The 15,703-nt window shown below is 37.1% G+C and overlaps 2 protein-coding genes across 2 annotated transcripts; both read right to left on the bottom strand.

Annotated features, from left to right (window-relative positions):
• Positions 1–2,237: 2,237 nt before the first annotated feature.
• LOC127803456 (probable inactive receptor kinase RLK902) lies at positions 2,238–6,202 on the bottom strand. Its single transcript, XM_052339689.1, has 2 exons — positions 4,550–6,202; positions 2,238–3,228 (listed from the first exon to the last, which is right to left on the bottom strand). Exons 1-2 carry the CDS (start codon positions 5,808–5,810, stop codon positions 2,573–2,575), a joined length of 1,917 nt encoding a protein of 638 aa, XP_052195649.1. The 5' UTR covers positions 5,811–6,202; the 3' UTR covers positions 2,238–2,572.
• An 8,109-nt stretch (positions 6,203–14,311) lies between these two features.
• On the bottom strand, positions 14,312–15,486 carry LOC127803458 (15.7 kDa heat shock protein, peroxisomal). Its single transcript, XM_052339694.1, has 2 exons — positions 15,211–15,486; positions 14,312–14,765 (listed from the first exon to the last, which is right to left on the bottom strand). The coding sequence occupies exons 1-2, from the start codon at positions 15,341–15,343 to the stop codon at positions 14,479–14,481; spliced, it is 420 nt and encodes a 139-aa protein (XP_052195654.1). The 5' UTR covers positions 15,344–15,486; the 3' UTR covers positions 14,312–14,478.
• Between the last annotated feature and the right edge of the window lie 217 nt (positions 15,487–15,703).

Genomic DNA, 15,703 nt, shown 5'->3' with positions numbered 1-15,703 from the left:
TGAAGAAAAATTTTGAGGTTCTATTTAGTTTTTCATAAAAATTGGTCTAGAACAACCACAATTCTATGTGTAATGTTAAGATTTAGGAATACTTAACCATGTGCATAATTTTTCGTATCTTCCCAGCATTGTTTCCCTTTGAGCCTCCAAACAACAATTGCAGGCTCACTGAAGCCAAAGTAAATCTTTCCCCTCCTTTTTAAAGCTAAAGGAACATATGTCCTTCTCTAAAGTTAGAACGTAAAAGATACTTGGCTTCTTCACTAATTCGTGAAGTCTTGAAGGGCATAAAGCAGTCTGCTCTCGTCTTTGAAGTCCCTTAACCTTGATGAGCTATAAGACACCGACTTCTTGGTCGATTCAGTCAGCCTACGAGATTGGCCGAGGGGGCCCAAAATTGCTTGAAAAGTAATATCAAAAGTAAGGCGGCGTGATTTGTGTGAATTTGACGATTTACTCTCTTATCAGGTTCCATCGGAAAATTGGATCAACCTTGGGTGTTGCCGAGTGTTTATTTTTAATGTAGCTTAGAAGCTATTTGTTTTTAAGTTGTGTAAACTTAAAAGTTAGATAGTAATTAAGTTGATAATATGTTTAAATAAATATATTTATAAAATATTCATTAATAATTATGTGTTTGATTTGAAAAATTTGTTAAATTATCAGAATTTGATAAGAAGATGAAATTAGATATGTTATTGAATAATGTAAATAAAATTTATAAAAATATTAACATATATTATTCAATATTAGCATGTATTATATATATATTATATATAGTATATAATGTATATTATTATATATGTATATTAATTTAATATATATGTGATATATATATAAAATGGTGAACAAAAACGTAGAGCGAAGGCAAGAGGAGGCGACAATGGAGGCAATAGAGACAACGAACAATGGGTTGGGATGAACAGCGAGGAGGATGGCAACAAACAACAGTGATGATGGTGGTTGGAGATGGGTCTAGTAATGGGAGGGATGAGAGATTGCAGAAGGTTGAAAAAAGATATAGGTTGAAAATTGATGTTTTGTTTTAGGGTCTAGTAGTGATAATTTACTTGGTCAATGCATAAAGGACGGTAATAGTGTTTTGGAAAAACTTTTTTTTTTGGGGGGGGGGGGGGGGGACTTTTTCCAAATGCTATTAGTTTAGTATTTAAGTTCTATAGCTTTTAAGTTATTTGGTGTTATCAAACGTTTAATAAAAAAAACTTGATAACTTATAAGTTAAATTAATAGTTTATAAGCAGTTAAATCGCTCAACCAAATATACTCTAAATCAATTGAATAGTGATATTTGTTTACATTAGATGGCATATTTTTATTGGACAATAAAAATGTATAACTATCTATGTTTATTGTGCATCTTTTCATTGTTCAATAAAAAGATGTCAGTTAGACTGGAGATTCAGTTTAGATAAATAACATTAATCAAATCAATTATCATAAACAAAAGGTGAGGTTTCTTCAAAAGGATACACTTAGAGAGTAATTGGTTTATTGGTTTTACTAGTATTCTCTCGACTTTTTTTAGATAATTTATAAGTTATATTATAACATTTATAGTTAACTAAGTAAAAAATTAAAATATTCTCCTTAGAATCTAAAATTTAGAGTAGAAGAGTCTGATACTAATAAGCTCTGATAATTAATTAGAAAAGATAAAGAAAATATGTTTTTAAAGAGGTATATAAAATTGACATTTTGAACGCATGAGAGGCTACATAAAGCAATAACCATGAGGACACGTGTCATGGCATTAGGCAGTGAAGGGCCAGTCATTTTCTTGGGCAGCTAGCAAATTAAAACAACCGCCACATTAACTGCCCCACTCCCTCCCACTCCCACCCAGCGTTTCTTAGTTAAATGTAATGAAAATGATGTGGACCATAAAATCTCTACCTAACGTTCAAATAGATGGGAGCCATCAATGTCCATCTCACTTCCTTTACTACGCCACAGAAAGTCAGAGATGGCTTCATTTGCCAGAAGACTACGCTGTTAATATTCAATTTCAAAGCAAGGATACCCCAACACTTCAGTTCCAACGAACCAAGTTTCATTAGTAAGCGAAATCCCAGTGCTTTTAGCATAAATTCTAGGCGTAAAACACCCACCCACCCACCAGAGAGGGACGGCTTCAAATAAAGACAGCACTAATGGGGACACATAACAGAATATAGAAGAGCAATGCCGATGTAGACGACGCAGAACCTGAATCCATAAACGCAAACCAAAGCCACTCAGTTTCAGTAATATCAATGTCTCATAAGATTCCGAAACAAAAAGGGAGGGATAAAAGATGTGTAATTACAGGGCCAACCACCACCAACAACAACAAATTGACAATTATTCACAGTTGACAGTGAATATTACACAGAAAATGGCGAGTACCAGGGGATGGAGAAATTTAGTTGCCGGAAGGTCAATCAGATGACCGAAAGAGAGAAGGTATAGAGTAGATTCTCAACGACCAAACGTGCCCAAAGAATTGTAAAAGAAAACGACAGAAAGCAGATCGAGTATTCTAAATATAACGAAACAGGAAAGGGCATTCTCTTCAATCGGCACCTGAAGCCGAATCAACAGCATTGCCATGCTGCTCGTCCTCGCCATTGGTTATGTCACCAAAAGGATCTTGCTGTTTATGCAAACTAGAACGGCAAAGAATTTCAATTTGGGTATTCACCTCAGTCATCGAGGGGCGCCTGTCAGGGTAATGAGCAACACAATCAATGGCAAGCTGCAAGAGCTGAATCATCTCCTCTTCAACGCTTTGATACCTAAGGAGCTCAAGGTCAAACACGTCAGCTGTCCACTCCTCCCCAACCACAGACTGGACCCATCTTGGCAGGTCTACCCCCTCCTCATTCAAGACGGAGTTAGTGGGAGCCTTTCCTGTTAGCAGTTCCAGCAGCAACACTCCAAAGCTGTATACGTCAGCTTTCTGAGAGACTTTCCGGGCGTCGGTCACCTCGGGTGCTCGGTAACCAGCAACGCGGTTAGGAGTGGGAGTGGGTCCAACAAGTTGGGCAAGGCCAAAATCAGACACACGGGCCTCATAGGACTGAGTAAGGAGGATATTAGAGGATTTGATGTTGCCATGGGAGAATTCCGGGCCCTGTGAGTGGAGATACGCAATCCCACGTGCTGCTCTGAGGGCAATTGCAGACCTTGTTTCCCAGTTTAATGGTGTCCTACCAGTTCCTCTGTTTCCTGCAATTGGGACAAATAAAACCAAACCATAAACATAAAGCTAATTTGGAAAATGTTCCAGCTCCCTGTTGATGGTCTCTTTTCCTACTGGCCTAGGACCTCAACAGACTCTGAAGGTGGACAAAAGCAAATGCTGTGTGTCCCAATGTTGTTATATGCTCAGAGTCATCCTTATAGGGACATTAGGGACAGCTTTGAACCAGAGCATGTAAGAAATGTTGCTCTATTATGACGTTAGAATTGCAGGTTCAAACTCCAAACCATAAAAATAGCCATGCATATTATCCCGCATACAGCTAACCCTACATCGAACCCCTCATAATGGCAGGAATCTTGTGCACTTGGTTACTCTTTAGAAACAATAACTTAAATAAAAAAGAACTAAGGGCAATTTTTTCAACTTATGAGAAAAGGAAAACATTGGATCTGAAAGCAGATATAAGACAAAATGCATCTGAAAGGACGAGATGAATATAGTTCTCTTAGAAAAACATAACTTGCGTAGAATATAATGGTTTGGTGGCTGCAAGTCTTAAGCCCATCCTTTAAAACAAATGCAACAACCGTACTGACAGGTAGGTTTTCGCTTTGAAAAGTAAATGTAACTCTATATCATGCATAAACTCACATTTCAAATCTCTCGAGTTAATTTTGAGAACTTCCAACTCCTGTAGGTAGTAGACCAGGTCTGAAGGGAAGATTTTTTATACCCTACATGATTCTTTGATCCTTCCATTTTCCTTTTCCTTCACAAGTCCAAGTTCCAAGCATTGCTTGAAGCAATATTTGTAATCATCAAACTTCATGAACGTTGAGTATATTAATGAAATCATGGCTCAAATAAATACCACGTGGACAGCTAGTGATAAGAGGGAAATCCTTCTCCTCCTAAAAGAAGAGGCATCTCCAATGAGTACTTGAATTTGGTTTTTGAATGTGCAAGAAAAACAGACAAGTCGATGGGCATTTACTGTTCAGAATCACCCTTTTCTCAAGCTCAAAATAGCCATTGGAAAATGAATGGGTTTCATTGCCAGCTAAAAGCCTTCTCTCTAGGAGATATATTGCAGTGACGGATTGGAAAAAATTAGAACCCACGGGCGCACTCACTCACACACACATTTATTTAACAGCCCATCAACTATATAGGTGACAAGTAAACAGAAAAAATAAAGTCATCAGTGATCAAAAAGAGGTAGACGATGCAAATACCAGAAAGATAACCATCATGATATATCCTAGCAAAACAGAATGGAGTATCATGACCTGCAAGTATGATGAAAATCAAAAGTAGAAGAAAGAAAACTAGAGAAGTGCTTACCATGTAAAAGTGCAGACAAGCTTCCCATTGGCATGTAATCATAGACAAGAAGCTTCTCATCCTTGCTGTAGTAATAAGCCCGCAGAGGAACCAAATTTTCATGATTCATGGCTCCAACCGCCTCCATCCTCTCCCGGAATTCCTTCTCTGGCACCGTCACGTCCCTCAGCCTCTTCACCGCCACCACCGTCCCCATTTCCAGCACCGCCTTATACGCCGTCCCAAATGTACCCTTTCCCAACACCTCCGCCGACGCTCTCAACAAGTCCTCCAAATCAAACACCCTCTCCGATTTCCCAAAAAATACTAAGCTCTTCTTCCCGCTCGCACCCGCATCCACCTTCCTTACCGGCGCCGGAGCACCCCCACTGAAACTACTAGTATCTCCGGCTGATTTTCCGCGCGGAATTTCAATTTCCGTCTGCCTTACTTTAGCTACGTCCTTCGATTCTCTTTTTTCACTTCTTCGTCGGCAAATAAGTATTAAAATTGCTAGAATGATCAAGAATGCAATTATCGAACCAATGACGATACCGGCGATAGCAGCGCCGGAGAGTTTGTTTTCGCTCTCAGTTGAAGTACCGTTGCAAGACAAGAGCGGGCCGCCACAGAGAGAATTTCCGGCGAATGAGCTGGCGGGATGGTGGCTAAGTCTGGAGGGAATCGAGCCGGTTAATTGGTTGTTGGAAACGTTGAACTGAACGAGGCTCGGGAGGTTAAGGTCGGGAATCGAACCGGTGAGTTTGTTATTCTCCAAGTAGAGGGTGCCGAGCCGAGTAAGGTTGTTGATGGCGGGCGAGATCTCACCGGAGAAGTTGTTGGAGGCGAGGTTGAGGCGGATGAGGTTGCGCAGAGAGAAGACAAAGTCGGGAATTGGGCCGGAGAAGTGGTTCCCCTGGAGGTAGAGGTTACGGAGGTCGGAGACGGCGGCAAGGTCCGCCGGAAGCGGGCCAGACAGGGCATTGAACCTGAGGCTCAGCGTGTGCAGACGGGTCAGATTTCCTACTGTGTTGGAAGGGAGGCGGCCGGAGAGGCCCATTCCGGGGAGGCGAAGCTCCGTGACCCGGCCCGACTGGCAGGTTACCCCGGGCCAGAAGCATGGAGCGGTGGGGTCGGAGAGGTTCCAGAGAAGGGATCGGCCGCCGACGGTGGAGCGGAGGGAGAGAAGGGCGGCTTTGTCGGCGGCGAGGTCTGGTTTGCCGGCGGGGAGGAGAGAGAGGAGAACGAGTAGTAGGAATAAGAAAAGTGGATAAGGCATCATGATTTAGGTTGTGGGTTGTCGAATTTTGGGCTTCAAAAACTTCGTTCTGTTTTGGAGGCCATGGCCGCCATCATCATCATCATCATCGACTACTGCAAGCGAACACTAAACCTATAAAAGTAGTTTTGTTGCAGCTCTTCTTCTTCTTCTTCTTCTTCTTCTTCTTCGTCTCTGTCTCTGTCCCTGTCCCCTGTTTCACGCCATGACATTTTAAGAGGGCAGAGAGACACTTGATGGGTTTGTGATTGGGTGTAACTAAACCCTACTTTTGGAGCCTTGTGGCTGTGGGCAGGCACATTGGTGCTCCCTGGACAGGCCTGCAAATTTTGAAATTAATATACATATATATATATGTAATGAGATTGATGACGTTCTCCTTCTGGCCCCCTTCAAATTTGAAAGTTTATAAACCCAAAAGTCTGGCTCTGTGGTGTGGAGCAACTCTGGATTGTGACTTGGAATTTCCAAAGTCGAGTAATGTGTCTTTTTTCAGTAATTGGTGTGGACAGTTTAATTAGTTCGGAGGTTAAACAGCGAGCCAGCTGATGACAATGATTTAATTAACTCCTAACTAATGGAGTTTTTTCAATCAGTACATCTCAACTTCTACCACGGCTCTAGTCAGGTCGCCGTCCTTGACACCTCATTAAATCATACAATTGAAGTGAAGGGCTCTTCTCTTCTAGCGATTAAGGATGCTGTGTCAGCAAGCAATCATTGTGTTCGACGTTTAAGCACAAGCTGAAATTTGATTTGATTTGTTAAATACGATTAATTATTATTATTATAATTATTATAATGAAATGGAATACTTAAAGAGTACATTACATAGGCGTGTTTATCAGTAATAAGGTTTAGACATGAATATGAATAAAAAGACATTAACACATTACCAAGTTAAATTGCTAAGCTAAGCTAAGCCAAGCCAAGTTTAGTTTTAAATGAAAGGTATATGTAATGGAAATGGTAGCTATGCTGCCGCTGTCCCTTTGCTTGTTCGAGAACCATAAACAATGGAGCTTTGTTACGGGAAACTTTTTGACCACCCTCGGATGGACTTATGGACTTGGCCTTGTTTTAACGGTAAGGATGTTTTCATAAAATTATATAATAATGAAATATAATTGCATTAACATTATTACAGGCTGTCTGTCTTGATAAATATTTTCTCCTTTCAAACATAAATAAATAAATAATAGTCAAGAGGAAAAGCAAAAGGAAAAAAGATAAAAAAAGGGAACTACAGAAACTAAACGTAAAAAGAATGTGCATATTAAAAGATGCGAAAAACATAAACTCAATCTACACATTTCTTTTTCTAATTATTTATTTATATATTTATTTTGAAAGCCTTCCAAAGCAGCCTTGCTGCAAATTAGGTCAGAAATGGATCCCCTAAAATTAATTCACCTTGTGGCTTGGTTTTTAGTACAAAACAAATCAAATTCTTTTATTCCAACCTAACTCAACTTAAGTCCTCGAATCGCACGACTCGACTCGACTCGTTACACATAAATAAAAGTTTGTTTATAATCTAAACCAAAACAATTGACAAAAGTATGAATTTATTTAGTTTTAAGTTATGGTATGAACTATATAGAAATTTTGACCTTCAATGCAAATTTTTGAAATAGGATTTGTATAAAAAGAAATGCAATACAAAATTTGAAAGAACAAACTTTTGTAAAATTTTTATTATTAAAATGTTGTTACATATTTTTTGGTAACTATTATGTATAGTTCAATATTATGATTTAACAAAATATATAACTATAAAGCATGTTTTCAACAATGATCAAGAATGGTACGTAGCTTAGTAGTAGGTAAAAGTCTTAAATGAGTTGGGAGTCTCATCTACTATGAATATATTTGAATTGGTAAAGAAGGAAATGATTATTGGTATCGTCATTAAAGACTAATAGAGATGTTATCAATTCCATGAAAGGGACATGGGAGTAGTAAATTATATATTTTAAATCAAATCAAAGTAAATAAAATATATTTTTTCTTTTTAAAAAGAGAAAAAATTTAAAAATATGATAAATAGTGTGAGACTCTTTGCTTATCTGATGGGATAAGTATCATGGTGTTCAAAAGTGGATCTAGAAAGCAGGTGGACAGTGAACTCTATGGGGTGGACTAAAAATAATATAAACAAGATATTCAAACATAGATAATTAGAGTATTTCTATGGAATGCCAAAGTATAGCTAGGGTTGAACAAATGATATATTAAATATATACATATATGCATTGGATAATATAGAGCATATATGTCTGGGCTTAAACTGGTAGACGCTGAAGTCCCGTCCAACCCTTCTTTGGATTCGCTCTTATTTATAAATGTGTATATGCATGTTTAACTATGTAAAGGTTAAATGTTAAACTATATAGCCCTTTACTAATACTTTTCTTGTAAATTTATAAACCCACCAACCTACCCTTTGATCATATATTGAAATATTACTAAATTGTAAAAAATAATAATAATAATAATAAATGTGATATTTTCTAAATTCATTAACTACCAAAAACTACCACATTAGCGGGAAAGGGAGCAGCTGCTGCATCTTTTTAACTTGGGGGGGTTGATTCTTATTAAAACATGGAAAGAGTACAGACGTAGTGTGCGACAGAATTGAAGTCGCTTGGGCCACAAAAATGTAACATGTGGAGCCCAAATCACGTGGCGCGCATACCTTGATGGCAAGATATCAGAGAACGTGGGCTCCTTCATCATGTACCAACATATCAAATGATCACACGGTGCAAATACCTTCTATAATTCTTTCAGATGATGATGTGTCCACAAAAGGACATCCTCCCCAGGTGCACGACAAGACCGAGAACTTGCGTCGTATTCTAATCTTTTTGCTAATGGCAAAACAGCAGATTCATTCACATTATTTGCCAAACATTGGAATGGAGACTGCATTAGTGAAATTGGACTGGAGTTGCCATTCACAGATTAGAGTTGATGCAAGGTGAGTCCTTGTCGTTCCATCCTAATTAATTCCTCTTATCTCACTGTGCTTCAGTTGCCCAATAAAAAATGTATTGGGCAAGAGACAGCTTCAACAGAAAATATAGAATGTTTAAAGAGTTCGAAAGATTATTATTATTGTACTTGAGTCTTTCTTTTCTTTGTTTTTGTTTTTATTTTTATTTTTAATTTGAAGTTAATGGTTATTTTCAAATGAATTGAGTTGTTAGCACCTCACTATAATTAATAATTTAATAGTGATTTGTGGGAGGTGTGATTAGGAAAGAGTAAAAGTTCGATGTAATTGAACTAACTGAATCAAATCAATCAAATTTGTCGATTCAGTTTGATTTTCTTTTAAAAATTTGATTTTTAATTTTTTAGTTAAAAAAATCGAACTGATCAAATTTTAAAATGATATTATTTTGATATTTATAAAATAACGTCGTTTTCTTTGATTTTGTATGTTTTTATCGGTTACTTTGATTTTTATAGAATTTTTTGTATTTCTTCGGTTTAATCAGTTCGATTTAATTTATATTGTTTAAATTTTATTTTTTCAGTTATCGATTAGTTTTATTTTTGGGATTAATTGATTGATTCGATTTAATTTTATTTTTTTATTCAATTTAATCAGTAAATGAATTTTGGCTTATTCCATTTGCACACCCCTAGCTGTTATGTGGAGAATAAATGGATAGGATGGGGATGGGTTGAATTTAGGTTGAAATTGGTAGATGAACTCGGTTCTAATAAGAATACATATTAATTTATTAAAATAATATACTTATATAATATTATCATAATATATTTCATTTTAAACAAGTTTGATACCAAATAATCGGTTGGAATTAACATACTATACTTAGTACGTTTAATATATATATATATATATATAATTGAACCCAAATTCAATTCCAAAGATAATTGAAGCTATGTTCAGTTTTGATCACCTAGATCTTGTCTTGAATTGAGTACTTATAAAGGTAGGGTTTTTATCTACTAGAGAACTTTTGTCGCTCCAATAAGGAAAAAATAAACAAATATAAGATATGCTTCTATTAGTGTATGGTATCCATACCTTTAGAAGTTCATTCTCATTTATATATCTAGTGTGGAGTGATATTAAGAGTATAGTTCAACCATTGGGTGAAAATTCTCAAGTGATTTGAGAGATTTTTGAGATACTAGAAAGAGATTCTCGATTGACTAAATCTGCTAAAAAGATTATTGGTTGACTAATCTAAAGGAGTAGACTAAGTCCACATAGTCTTCTATGCCAGCAATTGATCCGGATTTAACCCTTAGGAACCTTACACCCATATGAAATAAAGTAACCAAAACAGTAAAAAAGATAAGAGATGGGTTTCGTGATTTAGCTCACCATAAGTAGCTTCGTCCATCTTTATTTCATTTCATATATGTTTTTGGATCTACAAAGCCCTAGAAGTTTGAGGATTTGCACAACCCTCAAATGATGAAGTTCTTGATGCTCAATGATTCCATGTTGAATCGAGCTACAAAATCTTTTAAGGACTCTCCCAAGTTTTGGTTGACTAAGGCCATAATAAGTTTTTTATGCCTTGTAAAAGGAGCAAAGAGAGTTAAGAAATTGCTCCTCAATTACTCAAAGTTGGTGATCGAACGATGAGGTAAACTCAAGTATTAGGTGTGAGCATATCCTTTTAACGTAGCGGGAAAACTTGACATCACCTAACATCTAACGTAGCTTGAACCATCATGTAGGAGGTGAAGAGATCCAAGTGGTTAGCTGGGTCAATAGTGCCTCCATAGACTTTTATAGCTAGGATGCAAAGACATTCTAAGGGGATCATTGCCATAATGCCTCGGCTCAAAGATTGATTTGAACTAGACGTTTGGGGTTCTTCTTTTCTTCTCTTCATCTTGGAAATCGCTATATCCAAAAAACATAGTCACGTTTCTTATGGGGTTTTGCTTGCCCAAGTATGAGTTAATCTAGAGTATCCTTCATCAAAATGATGTCACTCCCTTTCTTTATGCCTTATGTGCCTACTCTTATGTACTTCTAGATGGAACTCCCTCTCTTCTTGGCGTTCCTCACAGTGCTCATCTTAACCCGAGCGCTACTCATCTCAACAATCTTCCTTGTGTTTATCTTGACCAGAACATTGCTCTTAGAGGAGTTGTTGGCTTAGGAAATAAATGAACAACTAGATGAAATGTTGCACTTGTCCGTCCAACTAAGTGAGTTGGTCCAACTCTTGCCTCAAGTAGGTTTCCCTTAGCTTGGGTTAGAGTTGTTGTTTCCTTGAATTGTCGTTCACAAGGGACTTGTAGATGCCATGGTGAAAAAAACTTGAACTTAGAAAAAGTACTCGATAGGCAAGAAAGAGAAATCAACCCCATAATGGGTGCCAAGTGATGATGTTGGACATCATCAAGATTTGTCTCAAACTAAGTATATGCAAAGGTGTGCTTTTGTCTCTTTAAAGAACTCTGACACTCAATTCAGTAAAACTAATATAAGATAATATAAAGTGGGCTTCTATTAGCGTGCCCATACCTTTACTAGTTCATTCTCATTTATAGATAGCATTGAGTGACATTCAAAGAGAAGTTTGGCCATTAAGTGGAGATTCTTGAATGGTTGGAGAGATTTTTAAAATATTAAAACAATTTTTGGTTGACCAGATTTGTTAGAGAGATTCTTGGTTGAGTGAGTTCAATGGACTAGACTATGTTCGTCCCAAGTCTACCACAACAACAATTGATCTAGATTTGGGTTAGGTTGGATCCAAGAGTAGGGACAAATCTTGGAGATTTAAGAGACACATGACGCTATCAAATGAAAATACGTGGTGACCTTGTATTAACTTCTTTTAGTACAGTTGATGCATGATAATTGATGAGCTCACACGAGTAATAATGTAATTTCTCTCTCATAAGGTTATTCCATAATCAAATTTCATACCCAAATAAATGGGGCAAACGTAGGGTAGAGTTTGAGTCTAGATGGCGTCCATTTACATGTTTAAAAGCAAAATACATAAAGACTAATTATGATTGATATAGATGTAGTTACAATTTTATTTATTTGACTAAAGCCTAAGTCAAGTCTAAATCCAACCATTGAGAGCCAAGTTAGAATTCATAAACAATCCATTGGCAAAGGCCTCAACTCAAGCCTATAAATAGACAAAGTTTTGACCCTAAACCATAACTTTCATTCACTCATTCTTGCTTATGTCTTTTTCTTCTTACATGGGTTAAGAGAACTTTTGTTTACCACACATTTCGTGTATTCTCTATGTGCCAACTTTAATTGTCTTCCACCCAGTCTTGACTTGTGTATTAAAGACTCATTCAAGCACTAAGTCAAAGCAACTTATCTCTCTTTTACAAGTCTAATGAGAATTTTCGTCTTTTCCAAGTATCGTAAAATTCGTCGTCCATGGTGCATTTTTGTAATATCAATTATATATTTTATCAGATCACTTTTTCCTTTGTTCAGAACAATCTTAATATATATTTTAAAATAATTAATTTAAAATATATAAGATCATAAATATAAAACATAATTGCATATTTTGTATTTGAGTATATCTTTATTAAGTTTCATTTTTAGCTCATCTATCTTTATTGAATTGGTAACAAATATTTATGATGTCAGTTTTGTCACTAATGAATTTGCCATCTGAACGATGAGTTGGACCTCCACTTGATGTTATAGCTTCAATTGGAATAACTACTTCAAGAAGATTTCAAGTTGTACTGCAAAACAGGGATAAAGTAGCTAGGAATTAGAGATTACTCGGTGTGTGCTCTCGTTGGTCCATTTTAAGACTCCTTCGGCCCTGCCTCTGCCTCTGTTTGAGCATCACAATTACCATTTGGCCTTATGGGCTGGTAGATTCTTTTGAAGGTTGACAAGGGACTAACAATTGTAATTAATATGCCTCCATTTACTGTGTCTTAGTGTCTCCAAACCATGGAAAAAGAATTTTCAATCTAGTTCAATAAGAGTGTTTAAATTTTGATATAAGTCGGACTAAAGGGGTTAAAATTCGGCCCAAGACCGATTATACTTGGATCATTATTTTAGAAAATATTGGTCTCAATTTGATTTAATTTTGATTTTAAATTAAGATCAAAAATATAATTAAAAGTTTTAAATTTGAAGTCCAAGTGCTCAGCGCTCAAATCCAGCCATAGCCCATAGGTCCCAAAGAAAACAACGGGCTGCCCCAACCCATGATTTGCTACTGCTAACTTGTAAACTACTGCTAACGTCGGACCTATAACTGGCAAAATTGATGATGTCTGCTACTGCTAACGTGGGCTTCCTATCCTTGCGACACTACATAATTCCATGTGTGTAGCTCTTTATTTATGTGGCACCACTTAATTAATGTCGCGTGTAATTGTAAAGTGATTTTTTTATTTATGTGATATTATTTAGTTTTACATGTAATTTTTTATTCAAAGTATAACTATAACTATAACTATAACGTGATTTTCTTATTCATGTGATGTCATTTAATTTCACGTATAATTTTTTATTCATACGACACCTCTTAATATCACGTATTATTATAACGTGACTTTCTTATTCTTGTGACACCACTTAATTTCACGTGTAACTTTTTATTTATGCGACACCGCTTAATGTCACATGTAATTATAATGTATTTTTTTTATCCCTACAACATTACTTAATTTCACGTGTAATTTTTTATTTATGTAACACCGCTTAATATTATATGTAACTACAATGCATATTACTTAATCTTACACGTAATTTTTATTTATGTGACACAACTTAATATCACATGTAAGTATAGGGTAATTTTATTATCAGCATCCAGCTACTTAAATCCACGTGTAACTACAAGAGAACATTCTCATCTACATGGCACCGCTTAAATCCACGTGCGACTTTAAGGTAGCATTCTCGTCTATGCAACACCGCTTACATTCATGTGTAACTGTAAAGTAGCATTTTCATCTATAAAACATTGTTTAAATCCACGTGTAGCTGTAAGGTAACATCCTCATCCACAGGGGCGGATCTAGGAGTAGATCTGGGGGAGGGCTGGCCCCCAGATCCATAACCCATTTCAGCCCTCCTCCCTTGCAAATCTGGGGAGGGCTGAATCTTGGGGGGGGCTGCAGCCCGTGCCTGCCCCCCCCCTAAATCCGCCCCTGCTCATCCATGAGCACCGTTTTAAGTCCACGCCGCTTGAATATGTATTGTGAATGTGTAGTATAGTCAAATATGTCAATTTAATCTATATAAACGTATATAAATATTGCTATGATACATACCACTAAGTAATGACACAGGTACTATAATAATACTACCTTCTCAAAAGAAAATCAAATTTTTATCTTTCGCTAACAAATTTAATATTCACAAGTTCCATCTTGATGCATATATAGATAATAAGATTATGGTAAATACATATTCTCATCAATAACAAAATCGTAAGAACAGAAAAGAAAAAGAAGTAAACAGATTTATGGAGGCAAACAAAACATAAGGCAGCATAAATCATCCCCAAACAGTAAAATTACCTGAACGAACATCACAAAACATATTAAAACTGGGCTCAGTTACAGTAAATAGGCTTCATAAAAAGCCCAATTTTATTACACCACACATAATAACTTATTCATGGAACCTCTGCAGGCAGAGAGATTCAACTCAAAGCTTGCTAGAAATGGCGATGTTCCGCACTTTGGATGGCTTGGGCGTGGAGTCTTTGGGCAGTACAATGGAGAGGACCCCACTCTCGAGCTGGGCTTTGATCTGATCCACCTTCACATTTTCCGGCAATTCTATTTCCCGGAAAAAGTCGCCACCGGCTCCGCCTCTTTCCGCGACGTGGAAAACTGTGTCTTTTCCCTGGGCCGCCTCCTTCCCTCTTTCGGCCCTTATCACCAAAACATTTCCATCTTCCACCTGCACCTTTATATCTTCTTTGCCGTAACCTATCGAAACCAGAAATTAAAATTAGCAGAGCCCAAACGAACCCAACCAGAAAACTACCAAGTATGGGCCTGTTTGGCTAGGTTGAATTCTCTTTGTTTTTATTATTCCATTTCTTCTGTTTACCAAATCAACGATGCTCAGGAGTAGAGACTTAATTGAATTTCTCAAAAATTGTGATATTTTTAGGAGAAACTTTCAATAAACAGCTTCAGAGTCAATTCACCGAACACGTTGTGTTCAATTCTGTTGAGAGTTCCGGAAACAGTTCTTGTCATCACAATTCCAACCCAAAACTTAATATGAATGATCATTTACGAAGAGAGGCAGAAAACTGCTCGATCTGCAAAACCCATCAGGACTGCAATCTGAAAACTTGGTAAGAGACAAAGAGTAGAGGACTACTACAATCATCAAACAGAAAATGATTCAATCGAGAGGGTGAACCTGGAACGTTGAATAGGAAGACGTGGGACGTCGGGGATTCGAGCCAGTCCATGGGGGCAGTGGAGCTGGGATAGGAGCGGAAGATTGTGGGGCTCCAGAAGAAGCGCCTGACAGGGTCACCCAGAAGAGCCATTTCTTGAAGAGAGGGATCCAGTTCAGATCTCAATGGATGGGGGGGAATTGCTTTGCCCTCTGGTTTAATTTAAGACTGAATGTATAGAGGACGAAGGCTTTGAACAGTACGTGTACGTTTCTGAGAAAGTCTGGACAGGGCCTAGAAGGTTCCCCAGCCTCATCTGTTTTTAACTTATTTTAAGTTGAGACCTGCCTGCGTCTCCTACGTTGGAGAAGATGATCCAAAATTGATGACAGGTCCGCCGTTTTTTTTTTTTTAAAGTAAAAAATAGACAAACTTAAATTTAAGGGCACCTGTCACTTGAATACATCATACGGAAACATTTTTTAAAATTAAAGAGTTATTTTTAAAAAAAAT

The sequence above is a fragment of the Diospyros lotus genome, chromosome 6 (genome assembly GCF_014633365.1).
Source record: "Diospyros lotus cultivar Yz01 chromosome 6, ASM1463336v1, whole genome shotgun sequence".
NCBI lineage: Eukaryota > Viridiplantae > Streptophyta > Magnoliopsida > Ericales > Ebenaceae > Diospyros > Diospyros lotus.
This window is presented reverse-complemented; position numbering and strand designations above follow the sequence as displayed.

What these genes read in the sequence shown, in the direction of transcription:
- LOC127803456 (XM_052339689.1), bottom strand. Translation starts at nt 5,810, where the DNA reads ATGATGCCTTATCCACTTTTCTTATTCCTACTACTCGTTCTCCTCTCT. An exon ending in CTTGTCTGCACTTTTACATG is followed by an intron (nt 3,229 to 4,549) that starts GTAAGCACTTCT and finishes TCCCAATTGCAG; the next exon opens with GAAACAGAGGAACTGGTAGG.
- LOC127803458 (XM_052339694.1), bottom strand. Translation starts at nt 15,343, where the DNA reads ATGGCTCTTCTGGGTGACCCTGTCAGGCGCTTCTTCTGGAGCCCCACA. An exon ending in CTTCCTATTCAACGTTCCAG is followed by an intron (nt 14,766 to 15,210) that starts GTTCACCCTCTC and finishes TGGTTTCGATAG; the next exon opens with GTTACGGCAAAGAAGATATA.